General features: G+C 57.8%; 2 protein-coding genes across 18 annotated transcripts in view; both read left to right on the top strand.

Annotated features, from left to right (window-relative positions):
• The window catches only part of EXD3 (exonuclease 3'-5' domain containing 3), a 249,306-nt gene extending 235,591 nt beyond the window's left edge, over positions 1-13,715 (top strand). For 4 of the 16 annotated variants that reach the window (XM_039719855.1, XM_039719853.1, XM_039719852.1 and 1 more), the window contains 2 exons: positions 4,259-4,352; positions 12,980-13,712. In XM_039719855.1, coding sequence (XP_039575789.1) covers positions 4,259-4,352; positions 12,980-13,296 — 411 coding nt within the window. In that variant the 3' untranslated portion in view covers positions 13,297-13,712. Of the gene's footprint in view, positions 1-4,258; positions 4,353-12,979 lie in introns of all 16 variants that reach the window. The other 12 variants (XM_039719848.1, XM_039719844.1, XM_039719846.1 and 9 more) reach the window with 6 other exon arrangements.
• A 7,667-nt stretch (positions 13,716-21,382) lies between these two features.
• LOC120507373 (NOTCH regulated ankyrin repeat protein) lies at positions 21,383-24,732 on the top strand. 2 transcript variants are annotated; one of them, XR_005628736.1, is made up of 2 exons: positions 21,383-21,864; positions 21,911-24,732. XR_005628736.1 is itself a non-coding variant. In XM_039719912.1 (2 exons), exon 1 carries the CDS (start codon positions 21,425-21,427, stop codon positions 21,776-21,778), a length of 354 nt encoding a protein of 117 aa, XP_039575846.1. In that variant the 5' UTR covers positions 21,383-21,424; the 3' UTR covers positions 21,779-21,797; positions 21,844-24,732. The 2 variants fall into 2 exon arrangements, 1 of the variants encoding a protein (XP_039575846.1); XM_039719912.1 differs by having other exon boundaries at positions 21,383-21,797; positions 21,844-24,732.
• The last annotated feature ends 254 nt before the right edge of the window (positions 24,733-24,986 follow it).

Here is a 24,986-nt window from a genome sequence, read left to right as displayed (position 1 = left end):
CCAGGGTGGCTCCTCTGGGCAGAGGTCAGCATCACCAAGGTGACTCAAAGCACTTTGGAGATGGAGTTTTTAGAGATATCAAAGGAAGGAGCAAAACTGACTCTAGTGCTGTCTGAACTGCTCATCTTCCAGGTGTATTTCCAGGCCTACGTCCACCTGAGCTCATGCTGCCAGCCTTAGCCAAGCTCACACTGACTTCTTTTGGAGTCGCCTTTTGGAGTTGCCAAAGGTTTGGCTCCTGTTATCTGCTGAACTTAAGTTTTCTTTCAGCTTCTCAGCCCCATGGGTGGAGGTGCAGAAAGAGGATGGGATGCTGAGATGGCCCTGGAGCTCCAGGCTCAAGCATCCAGTTGCTCGAGTCCTGGGAGGTTCATGCGTCACTGCTGCTGAAATCCCCAGCCAGGAGGGCTGGGAGAGGCAGGGATCATCCTAAACAAAAACAAGGCGCCGGCTGGGCTGCCAGCATTGCAAAAGGACGTTTCACCTGCTTTGTCCTTCTTGGTGGCACAGGCAGGGAGAACCTCAGTGCAGGGGGGGCTCAAGCTGCTGGGGCTGGGGACAAGCACCTCACCGGGCTCAGGGACCACAGATCCACACCAGTGACAACACCACAGTCTCAGTGCAATGGCATCACTCCTAATCCCCATGTCACGCCTTGGTGCTGACACCAGAGAGCTGGCTGGGCTGCAGTGCCCCTCTGGATGCTGGCCTGGGGAGGAGCACACGGGTGTGGGGTGACGGTGCCCCACATGAGGTGCAGCACCTTGGCAGGATGCACACACAGGCACAGGGAGAGGGGACAACAGTGAGGGGATGCAGCGGGGACACCTGAGCTGCACCTGCTCCGCGTCCTTGCCACGGATGTGGCAGCAGAGCCGGGGCACGCAGGGGAGCTGTGGCAGTCGTGTCCCCGGGCCAGGCAGGGAGCCTGGATTCCGCAGCATCGGCCCTGCTGGCAGGGCAGCGGGCAGGGGCACGGCGCTCGGGGCGCTGCGGGCGCGGAGCGGGGCCGCGGGCCCGGCTGATTCACACGGGCCGGGCCGGGCTGCCGTGGGAAAGCGCGCCCGCCATGGCTCCCGAGCGCCGGATTGCTTCAGCGGGGGTGCAGCCAAGATCCATTTCACAGAGGGCAGAGCAGATCTCGGCTGGGATTTACCAGTGACTAAGCATGTGCTGGCACGGGCTGCCCCAGCGTGAGAACGGCAGGCTGCTCCTCCTCCGAGGAGTGCCCGCTGTGCCCTGCCCCCGCTGCCCCGCGGCGCCGGGCACCCGGCTCTGCGCAGCGACCGCGCTGGGAGCTGCACCCCCAGGCCCCTCCGCCCGAGCGGGACTCTGCCCTTTCCTCACCCCTGAGGCCGGGCAGGACGCGAGCAGAGGCCCTGCAGTCAGCCCGCCCGGCACATCAGCCCCCAGGCAGGACTGGGGCGTGGGCAGAAGCTGCCACCCCCACCCGAGCCTGGCACGGGGGCTGGGGGGACCCCGGGATGTTACAGAGATGCCAAACCCTTCTCTGTCGGGTCATGGCTGCTGCTCACAGCAGTTGCACCACAGGCAGTGTTCCAAGGTGCCACCATCTCCTGCTGATTTATCTCATGAAGATTTTTGGGGCCACAACTAATCCTGCCATGATGGGTGTGTAGAAACCAAACTTTTCTGAGAAGAAAAAATCATCCCTTCTCCAGCAGAGAGGCTCCCCACTTCCCTACCCTATACACAAAAAACTGTTCCACATCCCCAGGAGCCAAGCATCAAGCCTGAGGCCACCACTGGCCCCTGCAAAGCAGCCGTGCAGCCCAGCCTGTGGAAGTGGCAGCCTTCCCCACTCACTTCATCTCTTTTGGCTCATTTTGGCAAGGCATTAAAAAAAAATAATTGCAATTTTTTATTACAGCTAATTGGCGCTGCTGCTTAAGTGGCTTATCTGGCTCCTGAGCTCGTACTCTGTTTTTGGGAAGCTGAAAGTGGTGAAGGCCCAGAGGCTATGGGGTGGCATAGGGCAAAGAGCCTCTTGGCAGCACCCAGCAGCCTCAGAGAGTGTGGAATGCCAGGATACCCCTGTGCTGCTGGGCATTCCTGGCCCAGGGGGTGAACTGCCCCTAATTCACAGCAGTCATGAATTTTAGAGAAGCAGAGAAATTCGTGCAAGATCGCTCTGTGCACCCAAGCGGGACAAGAAGCCTGTGCCCAGCATGCTTGCACTGCTGCTCGAGAACCTGGTGGGCTCCCAGCTGCCAGGGTTGGGCATCCTGGGGGAATTTGGTGTGTGGCAGAGGGCAGAGGAGCCCCTGCATGTCCATGCCACCAGGGAGGACAGGGGAGGAGGGTGTCCTTGGGCCCTGCTGTGCCCTCCTGGCTGGCAGTTCAATGGACAGCTGGTCTGGGAGCTTCCTGGAAACTTCTGACTCTCCAGTGCTTGCCCCCATACCCAAGAGGTAGCATCCCCCGCCCCTCCAGCGCCACGTCCCTCTCCAGCATGCAGCCCAGTGTCACCATCATGGGGAGTGGGACCAGCACATGTCCCCGTCCCTTCTGCCTCCCTTCTGCCCGCCTGCTGCAATCCCACAGATCCCTGTGAGGGTGTGGGGGCCTGTTGAGGGTGGCATCTCAGCTCTAGGTCCAGCCTGTGCAAGCTGGGATGTCCTCAGGCCTCAAAGGGACCATCCAATGTCTGGTCAGGCTCTGCAGAAATTCGGGTTCCCACAAATCACAGCATCATTCTGCTTCCCTGGGCTTTCACCCAGACGCATTTCCTGGGTCCCTGGGTTTGAGGGTGAGACCAAGGAGGGCTTTGCCCTGCTCAGGGCAGGGGGTCATGCTCAGCCCTCCGTGATATCAATGCTCTCATCTTGTCCCCAGCAGGAGCAAGGAGCAGTGCAGGGCTCTGTCCCCAGTTGCTCGACAGGTTGTTCCCTGATGCTGCTGTGCAAGTCAGAGGATTGCTGCAAAATGCCCTTTTAAAAGTGATGTAGTGTTTTCCTTGTCATTTGGGTGCTTCCAAGATCACCCCTTGTCCATCTCTGTCTGTCTGACCATGCTGGAGCAGTGGGGCCTCAGGGAACTAAGCCCAGGTGTCTTTCTGGCCAAAAGGTTGGGGATGTGTGCTGGGATGGGGATAGATGGGGAGTGTGTGCTGGTTTTGTGGACGCTGCCAGTGGGAATCACCTCGTGCTGCAAGGCAGAGCCAAGACACGGTGGCAAGCTCATTTCCAAACAAATCACCCTGCCCCGTTCCTCCTGCAGGCAGCTGTGTGGGAGCAGGGCCACCACTGCCCTGTGCCATGAACCCAGCTCTGCTCCAGCCCCAAACCAGCAGAGTGCCTGCCAGCCCGCACCAGGGCCTGGCTGGCAGCTGGAAAAACCTTTCTGGTTTCAACAGGCTCTGGAGCAAAGCCCCTGGCAGGGAACTGACCGGTTCTGGTTAGTGAAGTTGCTCACCTCTCTCCCTCCTTGCCTTGGGTGCAGTGTGCAGAAATCAGCCCCTAAAAACAAACAGCTGACAAAAGGTGTTGTGGCACATCCCAACAAGCAGCTCCCGGCCCAGGAGGGAGGGGAGGGGAGAGGAAGGTGTCAGGGAGCCGGCTGCATTGCTCCCAGGGAGCTTTAGTGCTGCTCACTCTGGGCAAGTGTGTTTGGCTGCCAGCTGCACCCTGTGCTTAGCCCCAGGCAGCATCCTGGGTGCTCCTCAGCAGTGGGATTTAAGGAGCTCTTGGGGTCCAGCACCTGGCACATGTGGGCACTCAGAGACCTGTCTGGGTACATTTTGGCAAACAAAAGGTGGGGTAGAAAGTGTAACCCAGTGTTGACAGTGCTGCAGCAGAGCCAAGACAAGCAGAGCCAAATGAGAGCCCAGAGTGTTTTGGGGTGCACAGCCATCATCCCCAGCCTCTGTCAGAAAAGAGAGATCAAATCTTGAAGCCACAGCCAAGGCTTTGCTTGTCTGCTTGATGCTTTAAGGCAGCCTCGTTGCTGGTGTGTTCTGGCTGGGGAGCCAGGGTGGGCAGCAGTGCTGGCAGCCTGGCTGGACACGTGGCTGAGCACACACAGAGGGAGCACCTCTGGAGGGGGTTCTTGGGCTTGTGGCTGGTGCCTGTGCCTGTCCCTGCTCAGTGGGACAGGCCTTGCCCTGGTTTCCCTGCTGTGGTGCATGTGATGGGGGCTGCGCAGCCTGTGCCAGGGATGCCCAGCATGGGTTTGTGTCCTGGGCAGGCAGGGGAGCACGATGGCCATCTCACTGACCTTCCCCTCTCTCTTCTCTCAGGTGTGCAATTGCAACAAGTACCTGAAGGTCTCACGGGAGAGTATGAAGCAGCTGGTGGAGAGCAGCAGACAAGTGTCAGGGGAGCACAGTGCAGGTGAGTGGGTGGGTGATCCTCCCTCCTGTGCCCTTCCCTGGGACTCACTGCCCTGGACAGAGCAGGATCATCCCCCTGGGCCTGGGGGTTTCTCAGAGGGGGATTAGAGTGCCCTGCCATCAACCTGTCACAGAGTGCAGACCCACAGAGCTCTTTCAGGTCCGGTTTATGTCTGCCCTGGCTGCCCTGTCCTGCCCTGCAAGGCACAGGGTCGTGCTTGGGATTGCCCAGCCCAGGGAACTGGTGACATGCCAACAATAGCTCAAGTGACAGCCTGAGGCCTTCATCACCTGAACGTGAAAAACTCAGCTTGGGTGGTGAAATGCCTCCTGGCTGGAGCTGCTCACAGTGCCTTCCTCACCTGCCCAGTGCCTTCCTCACCTGCCCAGTGCCTCTTGAATTAGGTCAGGCTGCAGGGAGGTGAGTCAGTGCCGCCTGCCCAGCCAGGCTCCAGCGGGCTCGGGGGAGAGAAGGCTCCTCCATTCTCCAAGCTGCATTGACCCACACACACTCCTCCCCACAGGGAAACACATTTTGGTGGCAAACGACACCCGTGGCAGGCACACCGGAATGGGGATGTGCCCCTGTTGCTGCTCCAACCCAGCCCTTTGGTGCATCACTTCCCCGTCTGCTGACGGCAGGGAGCACAGGGAAGTGGCGGCTGCTGGGCGCTCCTGGCCGCCTGTGGCTTTGCTGGGAGCTGCACGTGTGGCTCTGGGGATGAGGAACGTGGTGGGGAGGCTTTTCCCATGGTGCTGGCAGCCTGGGAGTGCTGTGCTTCCCCAGAGGCCGGGACATCCTCCCCAGCGGCTTCTCTGGTGAGGGCACTCTCTGCGTGTGTACCCAGCAACCAGACGGGCCAGTTCAGCCAGTTTCAGAGTATGGGAAATAGAAATGCTGTGGTTTGTGTTCAGAGTGAGCCGTTTCCCCTTCCCCCTTCGGGATGAGGTTGATGGAGCTGGGAGGGTCTCACACAGCACCGTGGCTCCCCCGCACAGACTCTTTCAGGGATCACCTTGCTCTACTCTTTGCACTCCATCTGCAACACCCCGTGTCCCCATCGGGCTGTACAGTCTCCTGCTAGGTCCCCCATGTCCTTGGGGGGCTCATGGGGAAGGAGCAGGTGGGACCCCTGCAGTGGCCATGTCACCCATGCCCTTGTCGGGGAGCGTCCTCCAATGGGGAACATCCTCTGCCCCAAAGGGACCATCTCCTGCCCCAAAGGGAGCATCCTCTGCCCCAAAGGGAACATCCTCTGCCCCAGAGCAGGCAGGGGCAGGCACAAAGGTGCCACAGCATCCCCAGAGGGTTGGTGGAGACATGAGACAGAAGCTGTGATTCCCAGACCAGTGGGCACAGCAGGGCTGGAGACTTGCCAGCAGAGTCCCCTGTGACCCAGGGCTCTGGCCCCATCCTGGGGGTTCCATTTCTGTTTGGGTTTTGCTAGGAGCTGCAGGCATTGCAAGCAGAGATTGCAAGTGTGAGCTTGACTAGGTTGCCCCAAAATATCCCACCTTGGGTCAGACATTCAGGAAGACAAGTAGGAAGGGTGTGCTGGCAGTGTTCTGTCAACACTTGGTGGGGACAGTGGTGGCATTGGAACAGGCTGGGTAGCCACAGAAGTGGGTCAATAAGAAAAATCTCACCTGTTCCCTGATTTCCTTTACATTTTCCTGCTGAAGAAGTTGGTGGCAGTATCTGGTCTGCCCTTGCCATGGCCCAGCACATGACATGGGTATGTTCAGCACCCACAGCCCTACACCAGGACTGTCGCCTGTCCATGACTCCAGCCCTGGCCATGTTGTCCCTGTCACTCCCCTGTGCATGCCCAGGTGCTGCTGCTGGGCAAGAAAATGCCTTTTCCCTGCTCCTGCTTCCAGGCAAGGAGGAAACCTCTTCCCACGGGGGCCTCACCTCTCCAGGGAGGAGCTGGTGGGTGCTGGGGCAGAGGGGTGATGGGGACAGATCCTTCAGGACCACCTCTCAACACGAGTCTGTGCTTGGCCCAGGTGCTCCCAAGTCCTGGGGTCCAGCTGCAGCCAGTGCTGCTTCATTTGGTTCCTGGATTTTTATAGCAGGGCTTCGGAGTGATGAAAGGCCAATTATTCATCCTGTAATAGCTCACTCTTACTTGTAGCTAGGACTTTCACAGGTTTTAGGGAACATAATCCTTGACACAGCCACATTTTTTCCTGCATGAGGGTTTTGACAAATACCTCTGCAAATTTTGCTGCAAATAGTTTCAAGCCCCAACAGCTTTGTCCTGTGATTTCCCAGTGGGATGCTCTGAGCAGCTCAGGTGCCTGGAGCAGACAGGGGCAGAGAGGGGAGCAGGGCTCTGGGGTCACCACAGGGCACAGGCAAGTCCTTGCTGGAGGTGGTGACAGATTGTGGCTCCCGAGTGACCCCGGGGAATGGGCTGTGTCACAGGCTCTCGGCTGGTATGGGGAACTCTTGCTTAGTCAGTGCAGTAAAACCAGCTGGCATGGGGCCCCAGAGCTCAGTGGGTGCTCTGCCAGATGAAATCTGGTCTCTGGGAAAGGCGAGGATGTAGCACATTCCATCGGGTTGGGAGCTGCCAAACAGAGGAGGCGAATTTAATTGCAAAATCTCCCCTCACATCTAAAATGTGCTGCAAAAGATGAAAACAATGTATCCTGATGCCCTTGGGTCTGTGGTGCTGAGCGGGCAGGGTGCAGCCGCCACTGCCATGCTGGGTGGGCACGCTCCCTGGCCAGCTGCCGGCGCTGGGGCTCTGGGCACGGGTGCAGGTGAGTCCCCTCTGGCCCCAGCGGTGGCTGGAGGAGCAGCCAGAGTGTCCCTGCACTGGGTGGCAGGATGGCATCGGGCAGCTGGGGCACCCACCTTGCCCCTGCCAGCCTGAGCAGTGACTTGGGGTTTCTTTTGCTTCTCAGCCCTTGGCTCCACCCCAAGCCTGTGGAAAAGCCAGCAGAGATGGCTCAAGGCAGGCGGGAGGAAGAGGTGCAAGCCACAGTGTGGGGAAGGCTGGGGTGGCAGCAGGACAGTCCCTCTTCTACAGCCACCACACTGGGGCAGCTGAGGGCATGGGCTGGTGGGACCCACTCCCCTTAGCTGGGAGCTCTTATGGACAGCAGGAAGAGCCTCCTACATGCCCAAAGCCCTACAGCTGGAGGCTTCCCTGATCTACAGTATTTGGCTTTGCTGTGAGCATCACACTTGTTTTGTTGCCTTGGGAAAGGTGTGAGATAGATCCTTGTGCTGTCCCGGAAGTGTTCTTGCACCCATGGATCCTCACTGCTTTGTACCACACTCCGTTTGTGGGGCCAAGGCACTCCCATTGTCTTGGGCTGCTCTGAATACTTCTGCATGGAAGGGGATGAGTTCCCAAGGGGTTGCATCCCTGGATCCAGGGGATCCCCTGCCCCCTTCAGCCACCCCATGCATTTAGGCTCTCTCTTCTCCAGGGTGCAACAGAATAACAGGAGCATCTTCACTTGCCCAAGCAGGGCAGGGCTGGGACCGGGGGCTGCAGTGGTGAGACAGCCAGAAACACCTCCCAGGCTCAGCTGGGTCGTGCTCTGCCAGCTTTCACTCTTCAGTGGAATTCACTTGCTTGTATGGAAAAGCAGGGCAGGGCTGGGACCCGGTGGTACTGTTGTGTGTGCTGGTTTGCAGAGCTCTGCTGTGCCTGCTGACAGGGGCACTGTGCCCAGCGTGCCCCAGGAGGAGCTGGGGGCCATTCAGAGCCAGGGACCATTGTGTGCTGCTGCCCAGCACTGGGTGCAGGCGCTGGCAGGGTTCTCTTCACAGCGGCACAGGGAGATGAGAGCAGCTGGAGCTGCCTCTTGCTTGAGCTCATCCTCCCTCCTCCACCCTGGGAACATCTTAAGATCACGGCCAGGCTGCTGCAGCCCAGGTTGCACAATCCCGGGTCCTTTGTCCTTTGCTTATCTGCCTTATCGAGGAGGAAAAGATAACCAGGCATCTTCAGTGCCCTGCAATCAGCACATTTCTCAGGCTTGTAACTCCTCTTATCAGGCTGATCTCTCACCGAGGCCGAGGTTTCCCATGCACCTTTGTACTCCAAGAATGCTCCCAGGTCTGTGTTCAGCCTTGTGCAAAGCCTCGGCCAAGCTGGGAGCTTTCTCCCCAGCCCCCCAGCCCTGGCTGCGGCTGAGCCCTGCACTCCGTTGTGATGGCTCTGGCTGGGGTGGCTGCAGGGCTCGGGGCTGGCACGGGGCTGCTGGACCCACAGCCTCTGCAGAGGCAGCAGGAGCTGCCAGGGGCTTGCCTGAGCCAGCTGGAACAGGCACCCAGCTCCTTGCCCCAAGGCCTTGGTGCGGGCAGGGGTGACACAGAGGGACCTGGGCTAGAAACAGGGCCCATGGGGCAGGATTTTGGGCAGAAGTACCTGGCTCCTTGGGAAGTTGTTGGCTACCACCCTGGGGAAAGGTTGTTTCCAGCCAAATCATGGTTGTCTGGGCTGGGAAAGGGGAATGGGCACAGGTTCAAAAGAGGATTGCCCTGATCCTGCTCTGACTGCTCTGTCCTGTGTTTCCAAGCCCTGCTGTGCCCCCTGTCCTGCTGTGGAAGTCCTGGTGCTGTCCCAGTAGTGCTGACCCAGCATTCCAGCATTGCAGCTGACACAATAGGTTGGAGGGACTACAGGTCACCAGTGTCACCATCACGGTGGCCTTTCAATGTGACCGCCACTAAGAGCCCCTCTGTGTGGGGAATGTGTGTGCCCTTGCCCACAGTGGGCAGCCCCTGTCCTGTCCCACGTCCATCCCATGGTCTCAGCCCCACATCCACGAGCAGGACCTTGCAGGGAGGAACATGAAGCTGCAGCTCCTGTCTTGTCCCTATCTCGGGACAAGTCACTTTGCCCCCCCAGCCTCCCTGTGGCAATAGTTCAGGGTTTTTGTGGGACTACCAGAGCGATCCCAGTGGCTGTGGGTCCCAGATGCTGCCATGTCCCCCCAGGTGAAGGGACTGTTAGTCCCTTGGACTGCCCAGGGCCTGTTCAGTGCCCAGGTTGGGCCTCTGGCAGGGGTCCCCCAGGTGAAGGGACTGTTAGTCCCTTGGACTGCCCAGGGCCTGTTCAGTGCCCAGGGTGTGGGATGGGCCTCTGGCAGGGGTTTGCCCCACTGTCTTGGTGCAGGTGACTGGGGGCTGAAAGAAGGAGATCCAGTCCAGGCTGGGGAGCTCCTGCTGCACCCACCTCATGGAGCATGGGGCCACCCCACCCTGGGGCATACAGTAGGGGCTTGAGCACTAATCAGGGCTGCTGCAGAGGAGACAAGTGTGTGCAGAGGTGGGATCCCACCACTGAGAGTGGCCCTGCTTCGCTCAGAAAATAAGCAGAAATAAGCAGAATAGGGCTGCTGCAGCATCCCCTCTCCCCAGACATGGCAGCATTTGCTGGTGGTGAGACATCATGGCAGGAAGAGCAGCAGGATTTGCTGTTCCCGTGGGATTAATTCCCACAGGTGAGCAGGGGTGGGCAGGAGCTGTGCGTGGGAAGCATGTGCGAGGCCAGGAGGAGATGGCTCTTGTGCTGAGCACTGCCCAGCTGGGGACAGTGCTGGGGGATGCCTTGCTGCCCATGGAGCCCTGCAGCACTCATGTGGGGGTGCTCAGCTTTGGGGAGCTGGGGGCTGCAGGGCTCAGCCCCTCACCCAGGCTCTATCATCCCCAGGGTGACCCAGCCAAGAGGAGGAGAGGTGAGTGAAAGGCAAAGGGGTTTTTATTTTCAAGATGTTTTATAATGGGATTATTAGTTCCCAAGAAGTGTTTCGAATCAATTCGGTAAGGAATTGCTTTCTTTCTCTCCTCCACGGGGATGCGGTGGGAATCCAGCCTTTGGTGTGAACCTCTCAGAGCTCTGGAAGCCACAGATCTGACAAGCTCCCGGCACACTGGAAAGATACCCTGGGCTCCCCGTGGCCCCATGCACCCTACACATGCCTTTTGCTCCATCTCCGGTGTAACTCCGGGCTGTGCAGCATCCAGGCAAGCTGGGATGCAGTCCCAAGAGAACCGTGGCTGCACTGGGGAGGCCTCTGCCTGTCTGAAAGGGAAGAAAAACCTCTCCCTCAAGCCCCTCGCACCTTCCCCCTGCAAACCCCTGTTTTCTGGGGGGATCCAGCCTTTCCCAGCTCAGTTTTCCCGCGTGCCCAGCTGGCATCCTGTGCCTGGCGCCTGGTGGCCCTTTCACCCTGTCGGTGAGGGGAGCACAGGCATCTTCAAAAGCCCTGGGAAGAATTTGGTGGGAGGGGGAGAAAGGGTTTTACAAGCTCCCATTCAGAAATGGTCACTTTGAAGTGATGTAGCATTTTCAACCCTTTGAAGAGCCACAATTAGGAGGGGGCTGGTGCAAGCAAAGGCAAAACTACGGGGTGACCATCACGGCCTTTCTCTCCTCAGGCTTTTAAGGGATGAACTTTCCCTCCCTGCCTGCCTTTTTCCCACGAGCCCAGGGGGTGGGATTGGAGTGTTTGGGGGAGCTGGAGGTTTCCCATCCCCCTGTGCAGGGAAGGAGGGGTTTGCCATTGGCTTTGCCCACCAGCAGCAGGACAGTGGAGGGAGCGTGTTGGAAGAGAGAGCAAATTACTCAGTATCCCTGCAGGCACACAGAATGTCAGTGTCCTGTCAGTGTGCTAATACCATGTTCTGGCCAGGGAAATTTTAGGATCCATTATGGGAAAAGCTGTTGGTCAGGGGTGCTGCATGCTGTCAGTGTAATTTCCATTGCATTGGATCTAAAAGTCCCACCCGAGGTCGATGTCCCTCCCTTCAGGGTCTGGTGCTCGAGAGCAGAGAGGATAGGAGAGAAAAGGGTGCCCAGGCTGAGGCCACCCCACACCACCAAACACAGAAGTGGCACAGGGCAGAGGAGGGTGGTAACAGGGGGAGGACAGAGCCACTGTTGTTGCCTTGGGGATCTGCCACCCACTGGCAGGCTTTATCCTGGAGAAACCCCTGGGAAATGGACTCCTCCTCCACATCCCTGCTCTGGGTGGCTCCGCAATCTCCCAAGAGCAGCCTGGGTGTTTCAACACTTGCCAGAAATTGGAAAAAATGGGAAATTGAGGTCATTGTTTTCCCTTTAAGGGTAAATGTCAGTGTCCAAAGCAGATACAGGGGGAGAAGGAAAGGCCCATCTGTGAGTGAGGCCATGGGGCACTTGTTCAGGGCACAGCCCTGGTGAACCCAACTCTTGCCCAGTGTCTCAGGTGGGGCTTGGGGCTGCTTCCCTTTGTGCTGTGGCAGCAAACCCCAAACTGGTGCTGCTGCTGGGCAATGTGGGGGTGAAGGGCTGGCCTGCAAGTCCCCCGTGAGAACATCCCCAGCGACAGCCATGACCCTGAGCATGGCTGATGGTGTGCTGGGAACTGGGGGTGACCGTGCCCCACCAGCTCGGGCTGGCAATCTGTCCTGGGGAGGTGTGGAAGGTTTTGGGGGGGGTCTGGGGAACCCCCCTGAACCAGGGGCTGGTGTGAGCTGATCCTTGCACACCTCCCCTGGGCTGTGGCTCTTTCTGCCCATGCGATGGGCAGGCCCAGACCCCGCTGCACAGCTGAGGGTGACTGCCAGGACAGGACAGCTCTGCCAGGATGGAATGGCCTTTTCAGGGCTGCTCCCAGCCGTGGTAATCCCCAGCATGTCCCACCTCCTGAGGGCTCTGGAATGCAGGGAAGGGCCAGCTGGGAATGCTGGTGTCCCTCTCGGTCCCAGCTGGCTCCTGACAGGGTCCCTATGATTCTGAAAAGGGTCGGGTGGACACCCCAGAAGTGTCGCTAGAGCGATGCCGGATGCCTTTTGTTGTCTTAATTGGTGCCCGAGCAGGACAGATCCCCCTGGGGGGACACCCGCAGCAACAACTGCGGCCCGTTCCCGGCTGCCGGGCTCCCTGAGGGATGGCGGGATGGAGGCGGCTCGGCCCTCGGCTGCCCGGGCCCGGAGGCCTGCCCTCCCCGCCCGGGCTGTGGGGGACAGCGCAGGGGACAGGCCCCTCGTCACCGTGCCCCTGCCCGGGGTACCGGGGGTCACACACTGCGGATGGGCCCAGAGCCGCGGGCAGGCCGGTGCAGCCGGCCCCTCGTCACCGTGCCCCCGCCCGGGGTACCGGGGGTCACACACTGCGGATGTGTCCCCGTGTCCGCGGGCAGGCCGGTGCAGTCCTGGGTGCCATTAGCAGCCGATCACGGTGGCGGTTTAATTAAAGCAGCAGTGGGGCTTTCCCTGGGCCTGTCTGCCCCATAAGGGCACACCCCGCTCCCAGAGCAGCCTGGCCTCACCTGTGACCTGGAGGCAAAGCCACCGCCCCAGAACGGCAGCAGCGCTGGAGCCATTACCCAGCCTGGAACAGACCCCAAGACAGCGAAGGAACTGCAGGAGGTGCCAGGAGGCTGCAGGGGAGCAAGTGGCTGCATGGGTGCCACGCTTAGGGCAGGCAGCTGCTGGATGCTGGTGACCAGCCACCCTCTCCCGAGCTCGGGAGATGCTCCTCCCTGGGATGCAGGACAGAGCCTGGATGCCTGCAGCGATGACAGGCCCCTCACAAGGTCGCTGACATGGTTGAGCACAGATTCCACTCAGCACACCAGTGACTGGTGTTTATCTGCTGTCTCCTCTCTCCACAGGCTGCCCGGGGAGCCAGAGTTGCAGTGTCACGGGGCCAGTCTGTGACACAGCCCAGCCTGGCTGCACCCCACACAGCGAGCAGGCGGAGGGGACGGAGCAGCGCGGGGCAGCCACGGTGCTGGCAGGGGACACGGTCCTGCAGGTCACTGCCATCCCCCCCGGGGTGCTGGACAGAGCAGAGCTCACCGACTTCTACTGCTGCACCTGCTGTGGGAAGGTGTTTTGGGAAGGGTCCCATTTTGGACACATTGTGTCCCAGTTCCAGGATGTTCTTGTGGCCTCTAGGGATGCACAGAGCATCTATGAGCTGAGCTGAGCTGAACTGAGCCAAGCTGAGCTGAGCTGAGCTGAGCTGAGAAGCACGGGGGCTCCACAGGGGAACTGGGACTGCTGGGGAACCTCAGCAGATTTTGGGCCCTGGGTTTCCAGAGAGAGGTTGGAAGTGAGGAGGTAGGAGCTCTCATTTTGGGATCCGTCACGGAGAGCACTGTCACAGGTGCACCAGTGGTTTTTGGGCAACAGCCCAAAAATACATGGCCTCCATGAGATCATTAAAGCAGAGGTGGCTGAAGAATGGACCCTTTGCTTTATTTCTGCTCCTCTCAAATTACACATGGCAAGATGGTGGGAGGGCTCTGCTGAACAAAACCACCACCTCAGCAGTGCCAACCCCACCACACCCACACACCCCAGTGCCCCTCTGCCCACTCACTCGGGGGAGGCAGGAGCTGCATCCCCACAGCAGCCCAGGGCAGAGAGCATCCTGAGCACTCCCAGCCTGTGGGACTGTGCCAAGCCTCAGCCCATCCCCAGCATCCTCTCACCCTGACCCTGTGCTCCCAGCACTCCTTGGAGGCAGCTGGTGGGCGCAGGGGTGGAGGTCTGGGGAGGCTGAGCATTGCTGGGCTCAGGGGAATCTCTGGGTGCACCACAATGCCCACGGGCACCTGCACCCCTGTGCTGCAGCCTGGGATGCCCCAGCAGGGCCAGGCTGGTCCTGGGAGGGTTCCACTGTGCCAAAGCTGCCAGCCTCCTCCTGCCCTGGGGAGGTGCCTCAGCACAGCCCCGTGCCCAGGCTCTGTGCAGGGTGCACAGGAGAGGCAATATGGTTTGTGGGCCCACTAATACCAGGAACTGGCATCACTGGTGGGACTGGCCAGAGGAGGCTGCATCTCACCATGGAGATCCCAGCCATGTCCTGCAGCCCCTGGGGGCTGCTGTCCAGTGCCTCCTGATCCATGGCCAGGCTCACACCATTCCATCCTGAACAGAGGAGCATCTGCAAAATTCCTCCTCTAATCTGTTTTAACTGCCAGGCCCTGCTGTTATTGTCGAGAGGGCCTGAGGAGCTCTTGGCTGAGGTGTGACATTTATGAGCTGGCAAAGCACCTGCTCAGGCAGCTCATGCTGCAGTGCAGGACTCATTTTCCCCCTTCCAAAGGTCCTGGCCACACGGTGCCAGGGCCTCCTTCCTCCCAGGGATATCTCACCCTCTGGCTCAGTGCTTTAATAAAAGAAACACACCATTTTTCCACTTTAAATATTCTACTTTTCCATAAGATCCACAATATTAATGCCTGAGCATTAACTGGTGCAAGTGACCCTAAAAGGCAACCATCCCCACACTGCCAGTACAGGGCACTGAGCAGCCCAAGCCCCTCGGGCTCCACACAGACTCGTCCTTGTGTCAGCACCCTGCTTCTTCAGGGTTTGTTCTGGGAGGGCAAAAACTGGGCATGAGGCAAAGCAGGAATGATGCAGAGCCTGCAACTGCTGCCCCCACGGTGTGTGCTGCTTGGTCATGCCATGAAATAAAACTCTCCAAAATGGGATTAACCTTTCCAGGTCCTGTTTAGAGGAAGCTGCTGAGCCACATGCACATCTGACCTTTCATGGGCACTTCTGGCCTTTGCTTGCTGGGTTTTCCAGAGCTGTGGTTTCACATTAGTCTGCCACTGCTTCTGCTGTGGAGGGGAGCTCACACGAGATGGGGACACACGGCCCTGTCCCTCACCTGGGGACAGATGCCTAGAAGGTGCCTTTCCCTCTGATCCCTGAGGACAGTAGGGTCACCTCCTGGTCAGCTCCAGGATTTTATCTGCTTGAGAGCTCTCCCAGTTTAGGAGCTCTTGTGCTTACAGTCAGGGCTGTGCTAGGGCAGGGTCCCATGGCTGGGACTTGTTCTAGAGCACCAACCCAGGGCAGAATCCAGCAAGTGGTGTGTACCTGTGGACATGGCACAAAACAGCTCCTAGAGGATTCTGTCCAGCTCCTGGGGACAGGGGCAGTGGCTGGGACCCAGCACAGCACCTCTTCCTTTCTGCTGCCCACAGGAGGTGGTGCCGTGGTAGGAAGTGTGCAGCAAGGTCACCTCCAATCATAGACACGGTCAACAGCAAATTCCACATCAGATTAGCCTTGAGGAGCATCCAGGAGGTAATAAATTGTCCAGTTTTGAATGGTGGATACATATCAAAGGGAATTAAAGCAGCTTTCTAATCAGCCTACAATATTGTTTCCTTATCTGGCTGCTTAAAAAAAAATAATTACAAAATCCCATTGTCTGTGTCATTCTAATGTTTAACATTTATTAGGGCAGTAATGAGCCCTCCTTGGTTTTATGGAGCCGTTTGATCCCGCGTGGGAAGGCAGCTCCAGCAGTGCTGTGGCAGGGACGAGTGCTCTGGGTGGGCTGCCCGCTCCAGAGCCCATGGATCTGCTTCACCTGTGCTCAGCTCCTGCCTTTGCGTGACAGGATGTCATCATGAGGGGACCCTGGGATAAAGCAGCACTGAGGAAGGTTTTTATTGCTCTTTATCATGAATGAGATCTGGCTGAGCAGCATCTATCCCTCAGCCCTGGGAAACCACACGCTGCATCGGATGTCAGACGGTTCCTCTCCTCTCCTTGTGTACTCCCACACATCCTTCAGAGTTTGACGGGGACAAGGTGTTTGACACTCAGGCCAGCTTTAGTTTACAAATGAATATATCAACATTGTTCCTCATCAGGCAGGAATGCACTTCCCTCCCTTCTCCCCCACCTTATCCCCATCCCCTTCCGAGCAAACTTCCTTCCTCCTGTAATCTGGAGCGGAAACCTCGCCACATATTTGACCGGCTCACAGAAATCAGCTCAGTGTTCCCTGGCATGACTTTGTGCCTTGAACTAGGACTGGTTGGCCTCTAAGGCAGAGAGCAAGGCACGGGAGGAGGAGGAGGACAGGGGCTGTATCACTGCCCATCCTCATCCTGGAGCCTCTCTTCCAGCTGGATGCTCCAATTGAGCTCCCAGTTGCTCGGCTGCCATTTTCAAACAAACCTGTGTGGGTTTGGACACAGATCCAGCCCGAGCTGGCTGTGAGCTCCAGCCCTTGTGCTGCCCCACACCACGGGAATTCTGCTCCCACAGGGCACGGTCACTGCTCATAGTGAGGGAACAGGAGAGAGATGTCCCATGGAGGAGAGACATCTGCATCAACCAGGGGACATTTGCTCCTGGGGAATAGCCTGGCACCAGACCTTTCCCAGCAGCCTGCCAATATGTGGGCATGACCCTTAGGCAAATGAACTTCTGTATCACTCACCAGGCATGTGTCCCATGGGGACTATGGCCGTGTCACCCCCAAGCCTGCTTAGATCCCAGGGTTGTCCCCACAGAGCAGTCAGCAGGTACAGAGGCCACTCCTGGTGGGCTGAAATGAGTCTTCTGGGGGAACTGTGCAGTGGGAGCAGTGGGGTGACATATCCCCATCCCGCAGTCATCCACAAAGGAGTGGCCATGCAGTGCAACCATGTGGTGGTGCAACCAGATTGCCCAGAGGTTGCCCCTGGATCACTGGAAGTGTCCAAAGCCAGGTTGGACGGGGCTTGGAGCAGCCTGGGATAGTGGAAGGTGTCCCTGCCTGTGGAAGGGGGTGTGACAAGATGAGTTTTAAAGATCACTTCCAAACCAAACCAGTCTGTGATTCTGTGGTAAGTGGCCCCAAGAACCATGTGTCTCAGGAGATGGCAATTTCCTGGCACCAAAACCCTGCACTGACACTGGATTCAAACCTGGAGCTCATTCAGATGATCCAGGATAAAATAATTATGGCCCAAAGGCAGAGAAGCTGGCCCAGGGCACATAAAACCAAGGTCTGTGTCTCCAACCAACTCTATCAGCACCTGCAAAGTGAGGATATGGCCCCTCCATGTGCCAGTTTTCCAGTACCAGAAGTCCTACAAGCAGCTGCCAGCACACCAGGTCAGGGGGGTGTGATAGTGTCAGTTTAGCAGAACACAGGTTGGAGCCCTGGCAGTTTGGAGAACATGTGTTCAATCCCACAGGGACATCAGTCAAGGGGATGCCTCAGCATGGCCTGGCAGCGCTGAGACTCTGGTCTAGCCCGAGATCCCTGCCTGTGGCACCAGACAGGAATTCTCCAGCTCCAAATATGTCCCAGCTGGTGGCCTTTTGCTCCAGGAGCATTTTTGTGCTGTCGGACACCAAGACCATAGGCTACCTCAGAAGAGCTGCAGCATTTCCAGCAGAATAAGGACTGACAAGATAGGGCACTGGAGTGGTTAAAGGCCAAGCTGCAGTAAGATAACCCGAACTGTACAGCACAGCACCACATCCTCCAGCCCAGGGATACCCCTGCCTGTGTGCTCTCCAGAGGACAAGAACTACGTGTAGTGTTATGAGTCTCACTCAGGTTTTAAACCCTGTTTGTTACAGGCTGGGAGGGACCGTGCAGAACAGCATCTACAGTGACATCCGTGGGAAGTGGCAGTCCCCAGACCATGTTCCTGTAGTGGCCCCTGTGGTGTGGGAGTCCCAGGAGGATGCCCTTGTCCACAGAAATTCCCAAACTACTCGTGAGAGCTTTTCTTGTGGTGCTGTGCTCCCTGCAGAGGACACAGGGCACCTACATGCCTTCACTGCAAGAGCATGAGGTTTCCCTCGCAAACGCCCAGCTCTGCCTCAGGAGCTCTGCCTGAAGGGCTGGCAGGGTCCCAGCCCACCCACGCACAGTCTGGGTGCCACTGAAGGCTCCTGGTGTGTGCTGTGTCCTGGGGAGAGCATGAGGCCAGTCCCACGGCCACACCCCTGCTTGTGCAGCTCTCAGACCACAGGGAAGACCGGTGTCCCCTGAGACCCCCCTCGACCTCTTCCCCACCTCAGCCCCGCAGGGATCCCCTTTCTTGTCCCCAGAGGTGAATCCGCACAAGGGAGGCTGTTCCCAGGCAGCAGCCACAGCCCCGGCTGGGCTCCCTGCACCCCCACATCTCCGCGCTGGGGCAGGGACACTGGCCGAGCCCCGGCTTCCCCATGGGGGCTCTGGCAGCCGCTTTGCAAACAGCCCGGGGCAAAGCGCCGGCGCGGCCAGCGGCGGAGGAAACCTGCGCGCTTCCTGCGGCTCCGGGAGCCGAGCGGGCAGGGCGCTCTCCCTCGCACGCCTCTCGCTGCGGCTCTGCGCTGGGAAGAAAAGCTCCCGTCTTTCCCACGCTCTCCGACACATTTTAATGAATTAAGTGGGGGCACGCCCCCTCGCCGCCTGCCCCGGATCCGTCCCCCCGGCTCTCCGGCTCCCTGCAAGGAGGCCTCGGGGGGTGGCTGGGCTCTCGCTGCCGTCGTGTCCGCTCGGCCGGGAGGACGGGCATGACCCGCTGGGGTTTTTTGGAAGAGGGCTGCGACGTGCCCAGCCCGGCTTGCCCAGCCTCGGGCGGGCTCTGAGCCCCGCCGGCGATGCCGGTGGCAGCCGGCCCTTCTCCCTCCCGCAGGCTCTCACGGGCACGGGGAAATTTGGCCGTCACGTCTCCTGAGGAGGGGAAATTTGTTCCGCGCCTCTCGGCGTGACCGTTCGCTTAAGGCATCGCAGCTCCGGGGCCCTTCCCCGCCTCCCGCCACGTCTTCCCCTCGCCTCCGAAGGGAGCGGGTAAATCACGGGGTGGGACTACTGGTTTTGCAGGGCCCCATAAAGGGAGGGCAGGGGCCTCCCAGCGCCGGCCGCGGCCCCCGACAGCCCCTTCGCAGCCGGCGGGCAGCGGGGCCGTGCAGGGAGCCTGGCCCGGCCGTCACACCGCTCCCGGCTCCTCTCCGGTTACAGAGCTGGGTACAAACTGGAGCTGAAATGCAGCTTTTCAAATCTGTCGTTTTATTTCCCGTTCCCCCCCACCCCCCGCTTTTTCGCTCTTTCCCCTCCCTCTCTGGCCCCGTTCCCAGGCCGAGTCCTGCCCCCACCTGCCAGTCCCGAACATTTGCATGGCTGGGTCCCTGCCCGCGCTCTTTTTCTCACCAGTGTCACTGGCAAATGCAGATTTGCTTGCAAGGATGTAACTCCGGCCAAGCCCCAGACCGGGGAGGTGTGAGCAATTCCAGCTCTCCCACGGCTCGCTCACCAGGGCCCTACACCTCGCAGAACACGGCCAGTAAAGACACAAAATCATTTGTCCCGGGATATTTAGGAGTAAATTGGAGAGGGCGAGCCAGGAAGAGCAGAGCCCCGACACCCAGGCCATCGCACCTACGCCCGGCAAAGCTGCCGCACGACCCCGCTGCCTTCCTTCTTGCAGCTTTATCGTGGCGGGGTTGCTGGGATTGGTGCCGGGGGACGGTCGCGGGCTGCGGTGGCTCGGGCGCTCCCCGCACGCTGTTTGCACTGCCGGGCTGTGCCGGCCCCGGGCACAAGCGGAGCTCCCGTGAGTCACCGTGAGTCACAGCACGTCCCGCCGCTCGCCGCGGCACGGGAGACAGGACAGGGATTGCCGCTGGTGATCCCCGCTGGCACCATGGCGGGGCGATGGGGACAGAGCCACCGCCTGCTGCCCGGCACGGGGCCGGGACAGAGGCAGGGGTGGCTCCTCTCCATTGTCCTCGGGCAAACCCGGCTCCTGCACGGACCCGCGGAGCTCCAAGCCCTGAGCCCATCTCAGTGCCCTGTGCCAGCGCTGCAGAGGCCCCAGCGGCACAGGAACATCCTGGGAGAAGCTGCAAGGGCACGGGAGAGCAGAGGGGGGTCTGCTCATCCCCATCCAATCCTCATCCCCATTCCAATCCCTCCTGTTCCCTGAGAACGATGGACTGCAACACACTCACAACAGAGAGGTGTGACCGGGAGAGCTCTGGCCGGAGGAAGCCAAACAGTCAGACCTCTAGAAACCAGACAGATGGAATTGGGATAGAGATTGGGATGAGATGGGCATCGGATGGGCACGGGTGAGGAGATGGGGATGTGGATTGAGAGGAGGATGGGGTGGATGGGGATTGGATGGGGCTGGGGATTCGATGGTGATGGAGATGGGGTGTGCATGGGCATAAGATGACGGTGGAGACAAGGACAGGATGGAGATCTGGAGATGGGAATGGAGATGGGGCTGGATGTGAAGATGGGAATGGGGATAGGGATGAGAAGAACTAGCTGCAGAAACTGACTTAGAAAAGCAGACCCCTTATAGGAGGAGAATGAGGAGCTGCTTCAATAACTCCTTACAGCCTAAATCCAGGTGGAATGAGAAGGACCCAGATGGGGCAGGAGTGTTCCCAGACTACTCCAGCTGCTGGGAAAAGCCACAGGAACAGACCGTGAGGCAAGTCACACTCGGAGCTCAAGGCCACTGTCCTCCAGCTGTGAGACAGACACTCCGCGATGGCACATTTCATCGGCCGGGGCTGAATTTAGCAGTTGGCCGATTTCTCCCTTTCCCTTCCCAAAAGGACACGCCAGCAGTGCCAGGTGACAGCAGCTTGCCACCCAGCTGCCCCGGCGCGGCTGCTGTCACCTCGGTTTATGACACGCTCCTTCCTCTCCCCGCACCTCCCGCCCTCTCCTGCTGACCAAATGCCCGGGGGGCGGTGGGAGCTGCCCCGGGAGCGCCGCTTCCCACCTGCACTCGCCGTTTGCTCCCGGGACCAAACGGGAACAGGAGGAGGGTTGGGGGTGAGGGGGCCAAGAGGGCCCCCCCAAGAGGGTCTCCGCAGCATCGTTTTTGGTTGATGCACTGCTTTCGGGATTTTTCCCCCCATTTTCTCGCCTTCCTGTGGTGTCCACAGTTCCCAGCACACCCGCACCACGAACATCGGCGGGGCAGCGGGTCCGACCCCGATTAAAGCCCCGGGCAGGCGAACTGAGCCACTGCAGGTCTGGCAGTGCATGGTGGGGCTGCACCTTTTCCGCCTTGAACCAGTCTCACCCGTGGGTCCCTGAAACCCGGTGCAGCCCCCGCTGGGAGCCCGCAGAGGCGCTGGGCCCCCGGGCTGAACGCCCTGATCTGCTCTGTGACCCGTCCCTGCTGGCTCACGGGGACACAAACCCGCAGCAACACGGTGTCACCCCGAATCGGGGCAACCGCCGCCCCTCGGTGACCGTCCTTCTTGCGGGTCCCGGCTGGGGGGCCCGAGCCGAGCCGGGCCGAGGCGCCGCCGTCGCCGTCCATGCGGGGCGGCGGGGCCGAGGCGGCGGCATGAGCCAGAGCGAGGTGTCGCCGTGCGCGGCGCCGCCGCCGCCCCCCAGCCAGCGGGTGTTCCAGGAGGCGGTGCGGCGCGGCAACACCAAGGAGCTGCAGTCGCTGCTGCAGAACATGACGAACTGCGAGTTCAACGTCAACTCCTTCGGGCCCGAGGGGCAGACGGCGCTGCACCAGTCCGTCATCGACGGTAACCTCGAGCTCGTCAAGCTCCTGGTCAAGTTCGGCGCCGACATCCGCCTGGCCAACCGCGACGGCTGGAGCGCCCTGCACATCGCCGCCTTCGGGGGCCACCAGGACATCGTCCTCTACCTGATCACCAAGGCCAAATACTCCGCCGGCGCACGGTGATGCCGGGGCCGCCCCTCTGCGCTCGCCCGGTGATGCCGGGACCGCTCGCCCGGTGATGCCGGGACCGCTCGCCCGGTGATGCCGGGACCGCTCGCCCGGTGATGCCGGGACCGCTCGCCCGGTGATGCCGGGCGCCCCCCACCCTTCGCTGCCCCGGCCATGCCGGGGACCCTCCCCGCTCCCCCGGCCGCCAGAGCTGCTCCCGCCCCCGCCCGGGGCGGGTTTGGCGAAGATTTGGGGCCCCACGCAGAACAGGCCACATTTTTAAGTTTTTTTGTTTGTTTTGTTTTTGGTTTTTTGTTTGTTTTGTTTTTGGTTTTGTTTTTTTTAATCTTCCAAGGGTTGTTTCCTACTGTAACGTGGTTTTTTTCCTCCATCTACCTCGGCTGCACTCACAGTATTCACGGTTTCAGTTTGACATCTGGGCAGATGCTTTAACACCCCCCGCCCCGTTCCCTCTCCGCTAATATTTAATCCCCCTCCCCGCCCCCCTCGCTCCCGACCCTCCCATTTAAAGTGTTCTGGCTCAGAAACTAATTCATTTCAACGCCCCCAAAAGCCACCCCGCAGACCCCGCTGCTGCTGGGGTGCGCTCTCCGGTGCCAGCCCCGTCCATGGGCCGCGGCCTGCCTGGCGAGGAAGAGCAGGAAAGTCTTCTTCCTCTCCGAGGTTTTCCCACCGCTGACTTTTTTTTTGTCGAGGCAATTCCGTTGGAATATGACAGACGTGGTTTTCTCACCCCGATTGCTCCTGGGTTTGGCTGATTTTGCGTTGGGTTTTCTGCTTTGGTTCTTCCTTGGGTGTCCGAAGAAAGTCTGCATCCTCACCCGCTCCACGAATCTGTTTAGCACACGTGAGATCCCAGGAAAAGACATTGAGTCCTTGTGGTTTTGTGTGTAAAGGGGGATTAGCAAATCCTGGACTGGTTTTTTTCTTAAAAAAAAAAAAGTGAAATAAACTCTAGAGGCAGAGGATTTTCTTTTGCACAGAAAAGGGGCGCGAGCGCTCTCTGCTGCCTACAGAGATGCTGGAAAACTACTGAAAAGAGTTTGGGAACTTTTATTTTTTCTTTTGGTGAAACTTGGATAACACTTCTCAATGCAGAACGATTCACTTGACGTACGTACACTCACCCGCCTTTTATAGGAGATGTATATCCCAGCGGATATATCTTTAAAAGGAAAGGGAGGAAGCCGCGCGAGCCACCCGAAGGCGCATTTTGAAGTGACTGCACGTATAATCGCAAATGCTGCTTTTTTATTGCTATGGCACAAGAACATCCATTTGGAAAATGCAGAAAAGTTCAGAAGTCTCCTTTCTCCTGCTGGTCTTTCAGCCCTCTTCTCCTCGTCTGCACTAAAGCCATCCGTATCACTGCCATCTCCCCACTTTTTCCTCTCTTGCTCTCTGCATCCAAACCATTCTGATTAAAAAAAGAGAAAAGAAAATAGTTAACTGATGGTTTTTTGGGGTTGTGTCTTGCCTATTTATCATGTCTGTATATATTTGTGGGTGAAGATTGTGAGCCTGGTTTTGTTTGAAGCTGATGGTGAGTGTTTCAAGAATATGGTTTGGGATATATTCTCTTTTTTTTGTTCATTTTTTCTTTTCCTAGTCTTAAAACTAAAAAAAAAAACAAACCTAGAGTCTGCCCTGATTATTTCCCATTGCACTGAATATTCTGCTTTGTCTCTGATAATTTCACCTGCAGTTGTTTGTATTTTGTTGGGTTTTTCATTTGTTTTTGTTCTTTCTCCCCTTCAGCAATTTGAGGTGATTTTAAAAGCTCCAGATTTAAAGAAGCAAAAAAGCCCTGTCAAAAGTGTCTACTGTTATTGCTGTAATTTGCAAGGAACTGCTTGGCTGAAATCTTTCTGTGAGCATGGAAGGGGGTGTCCAGCACTTCCACTGGTGCTTCTGTGTGATAGTTACGGGGTGGGAACAAGACCTTTCCTAGTGAGGTTTTAGCGTTGTTACCAGATGGTTGCACATTTTTTTTTTTTACATAAATGGATTTGCCACAATGAAATGTCATAACATTTATGACATGATATTAAAAAGTGTATTGTAAAGCCGAGTTCTAGATGGATTTTTAAAAAGAAATCTTGGTTATAAACCCAGTCTAAAGGGAGCTCTGTCCAGTGTTGTAAAGACAACATGATGTAACCCATATTTATATTTTTATAAAATACCTATTAAGACTGTGAATCTCCTGTGTGAATTGCTGGGTGAGTTGTTTAAGAAAAGTATTGTTCCTTTTCAGCCTCCTGGAGCTTTAGACACGCTGAGATTTTTGGGAAACTGTACGTCGGGGAAGGGGGTTTGCTCTGAAATTGTGAGTTGATGTATTTTTACATCCCTTTGTATTTTACTGAAAAGCTGCTGCCCTTCCTAGTCCCTAGAGTTTCAATTTTCTATGCAACCCCCACACCCCCATCTCTCTTGATCCTGAGAAGTAAAAGGGATGCAGATTGATTCAAATTGAAATGAGGGTCCCCCCACCCCCCTTGTTGGCTCATCGTGCTGCTGACCCTTCACGCCAAAACGGGGAGTACAAGGAAAAAAAAAAAGAGGCAGGTGGGGGAGGCTGTTTCATGCATGACTGGTTGCCTTCCAGCAGTCATCTTTTTAATTATTATTGTTATTTTTGTAAGAAGAATATATTGATAATGTCAGTGAAATAAGCAGACATTGAAGCTGATGCACAGATTGCTCCAGAAAGGAGTTTTTCTGTAGATTTTTCTTTAGATGCAAATACCTTTTTTAATTATGTTAATTAATGTTAAGAATTTTTAGGCTTATATTGAAGCTGTATGTGGGTCACTATATGATCATTTCTAACTGGATAAAGTCTGTACAGTACAGCATATTCCTGAGTGTATGATATAGACGTGTAGCCCCAGAGTGCGAAATTTATAAATAAATTTTTCATTGATCTTTTTATAAAAAAAAAAGGCTGTTTTGTTTGTTCTTTTCCACGTGGTTATTGGCAATGCTGGGTGTTTGCTGTGGTGGGGGATAGCTGGCTGGACCTCAGGTGTCTCTTCTGGTGTCAAACCTGTAGCTGTTCTGGGCTTGGATGCAGCCCTGGAAGGGGATGGCTGGGCTGGCTTTGGGGGGGAAGTGTGGCTCCTTCCCACAGGCTGGAGGGAGTCCCCCGGGCCCAGGGGTGTCCTGGTTTGCCCCATCTCAGCATTCAGAGGCTGCT

This window comes from Passer montanus, unplaced genomic scaffold, assembly GCF_014805655.1.
Source record: "Passer montanus isolate IOZ18808 unplaced genomic scaffold, ASM1480565v1 scaffold43, whole genome shotgun sequence".
In the NCBI taxonomy this organism is placed as follows: domain Eukaryota; kingdom Metazoa; phylum Chordata; class Aves; order Passeriformes; family Passeridae; genus Passer; species Passer montanus.
This window is presented reverse-complemented; position numbering and strand designations above follow the sequence as displayed.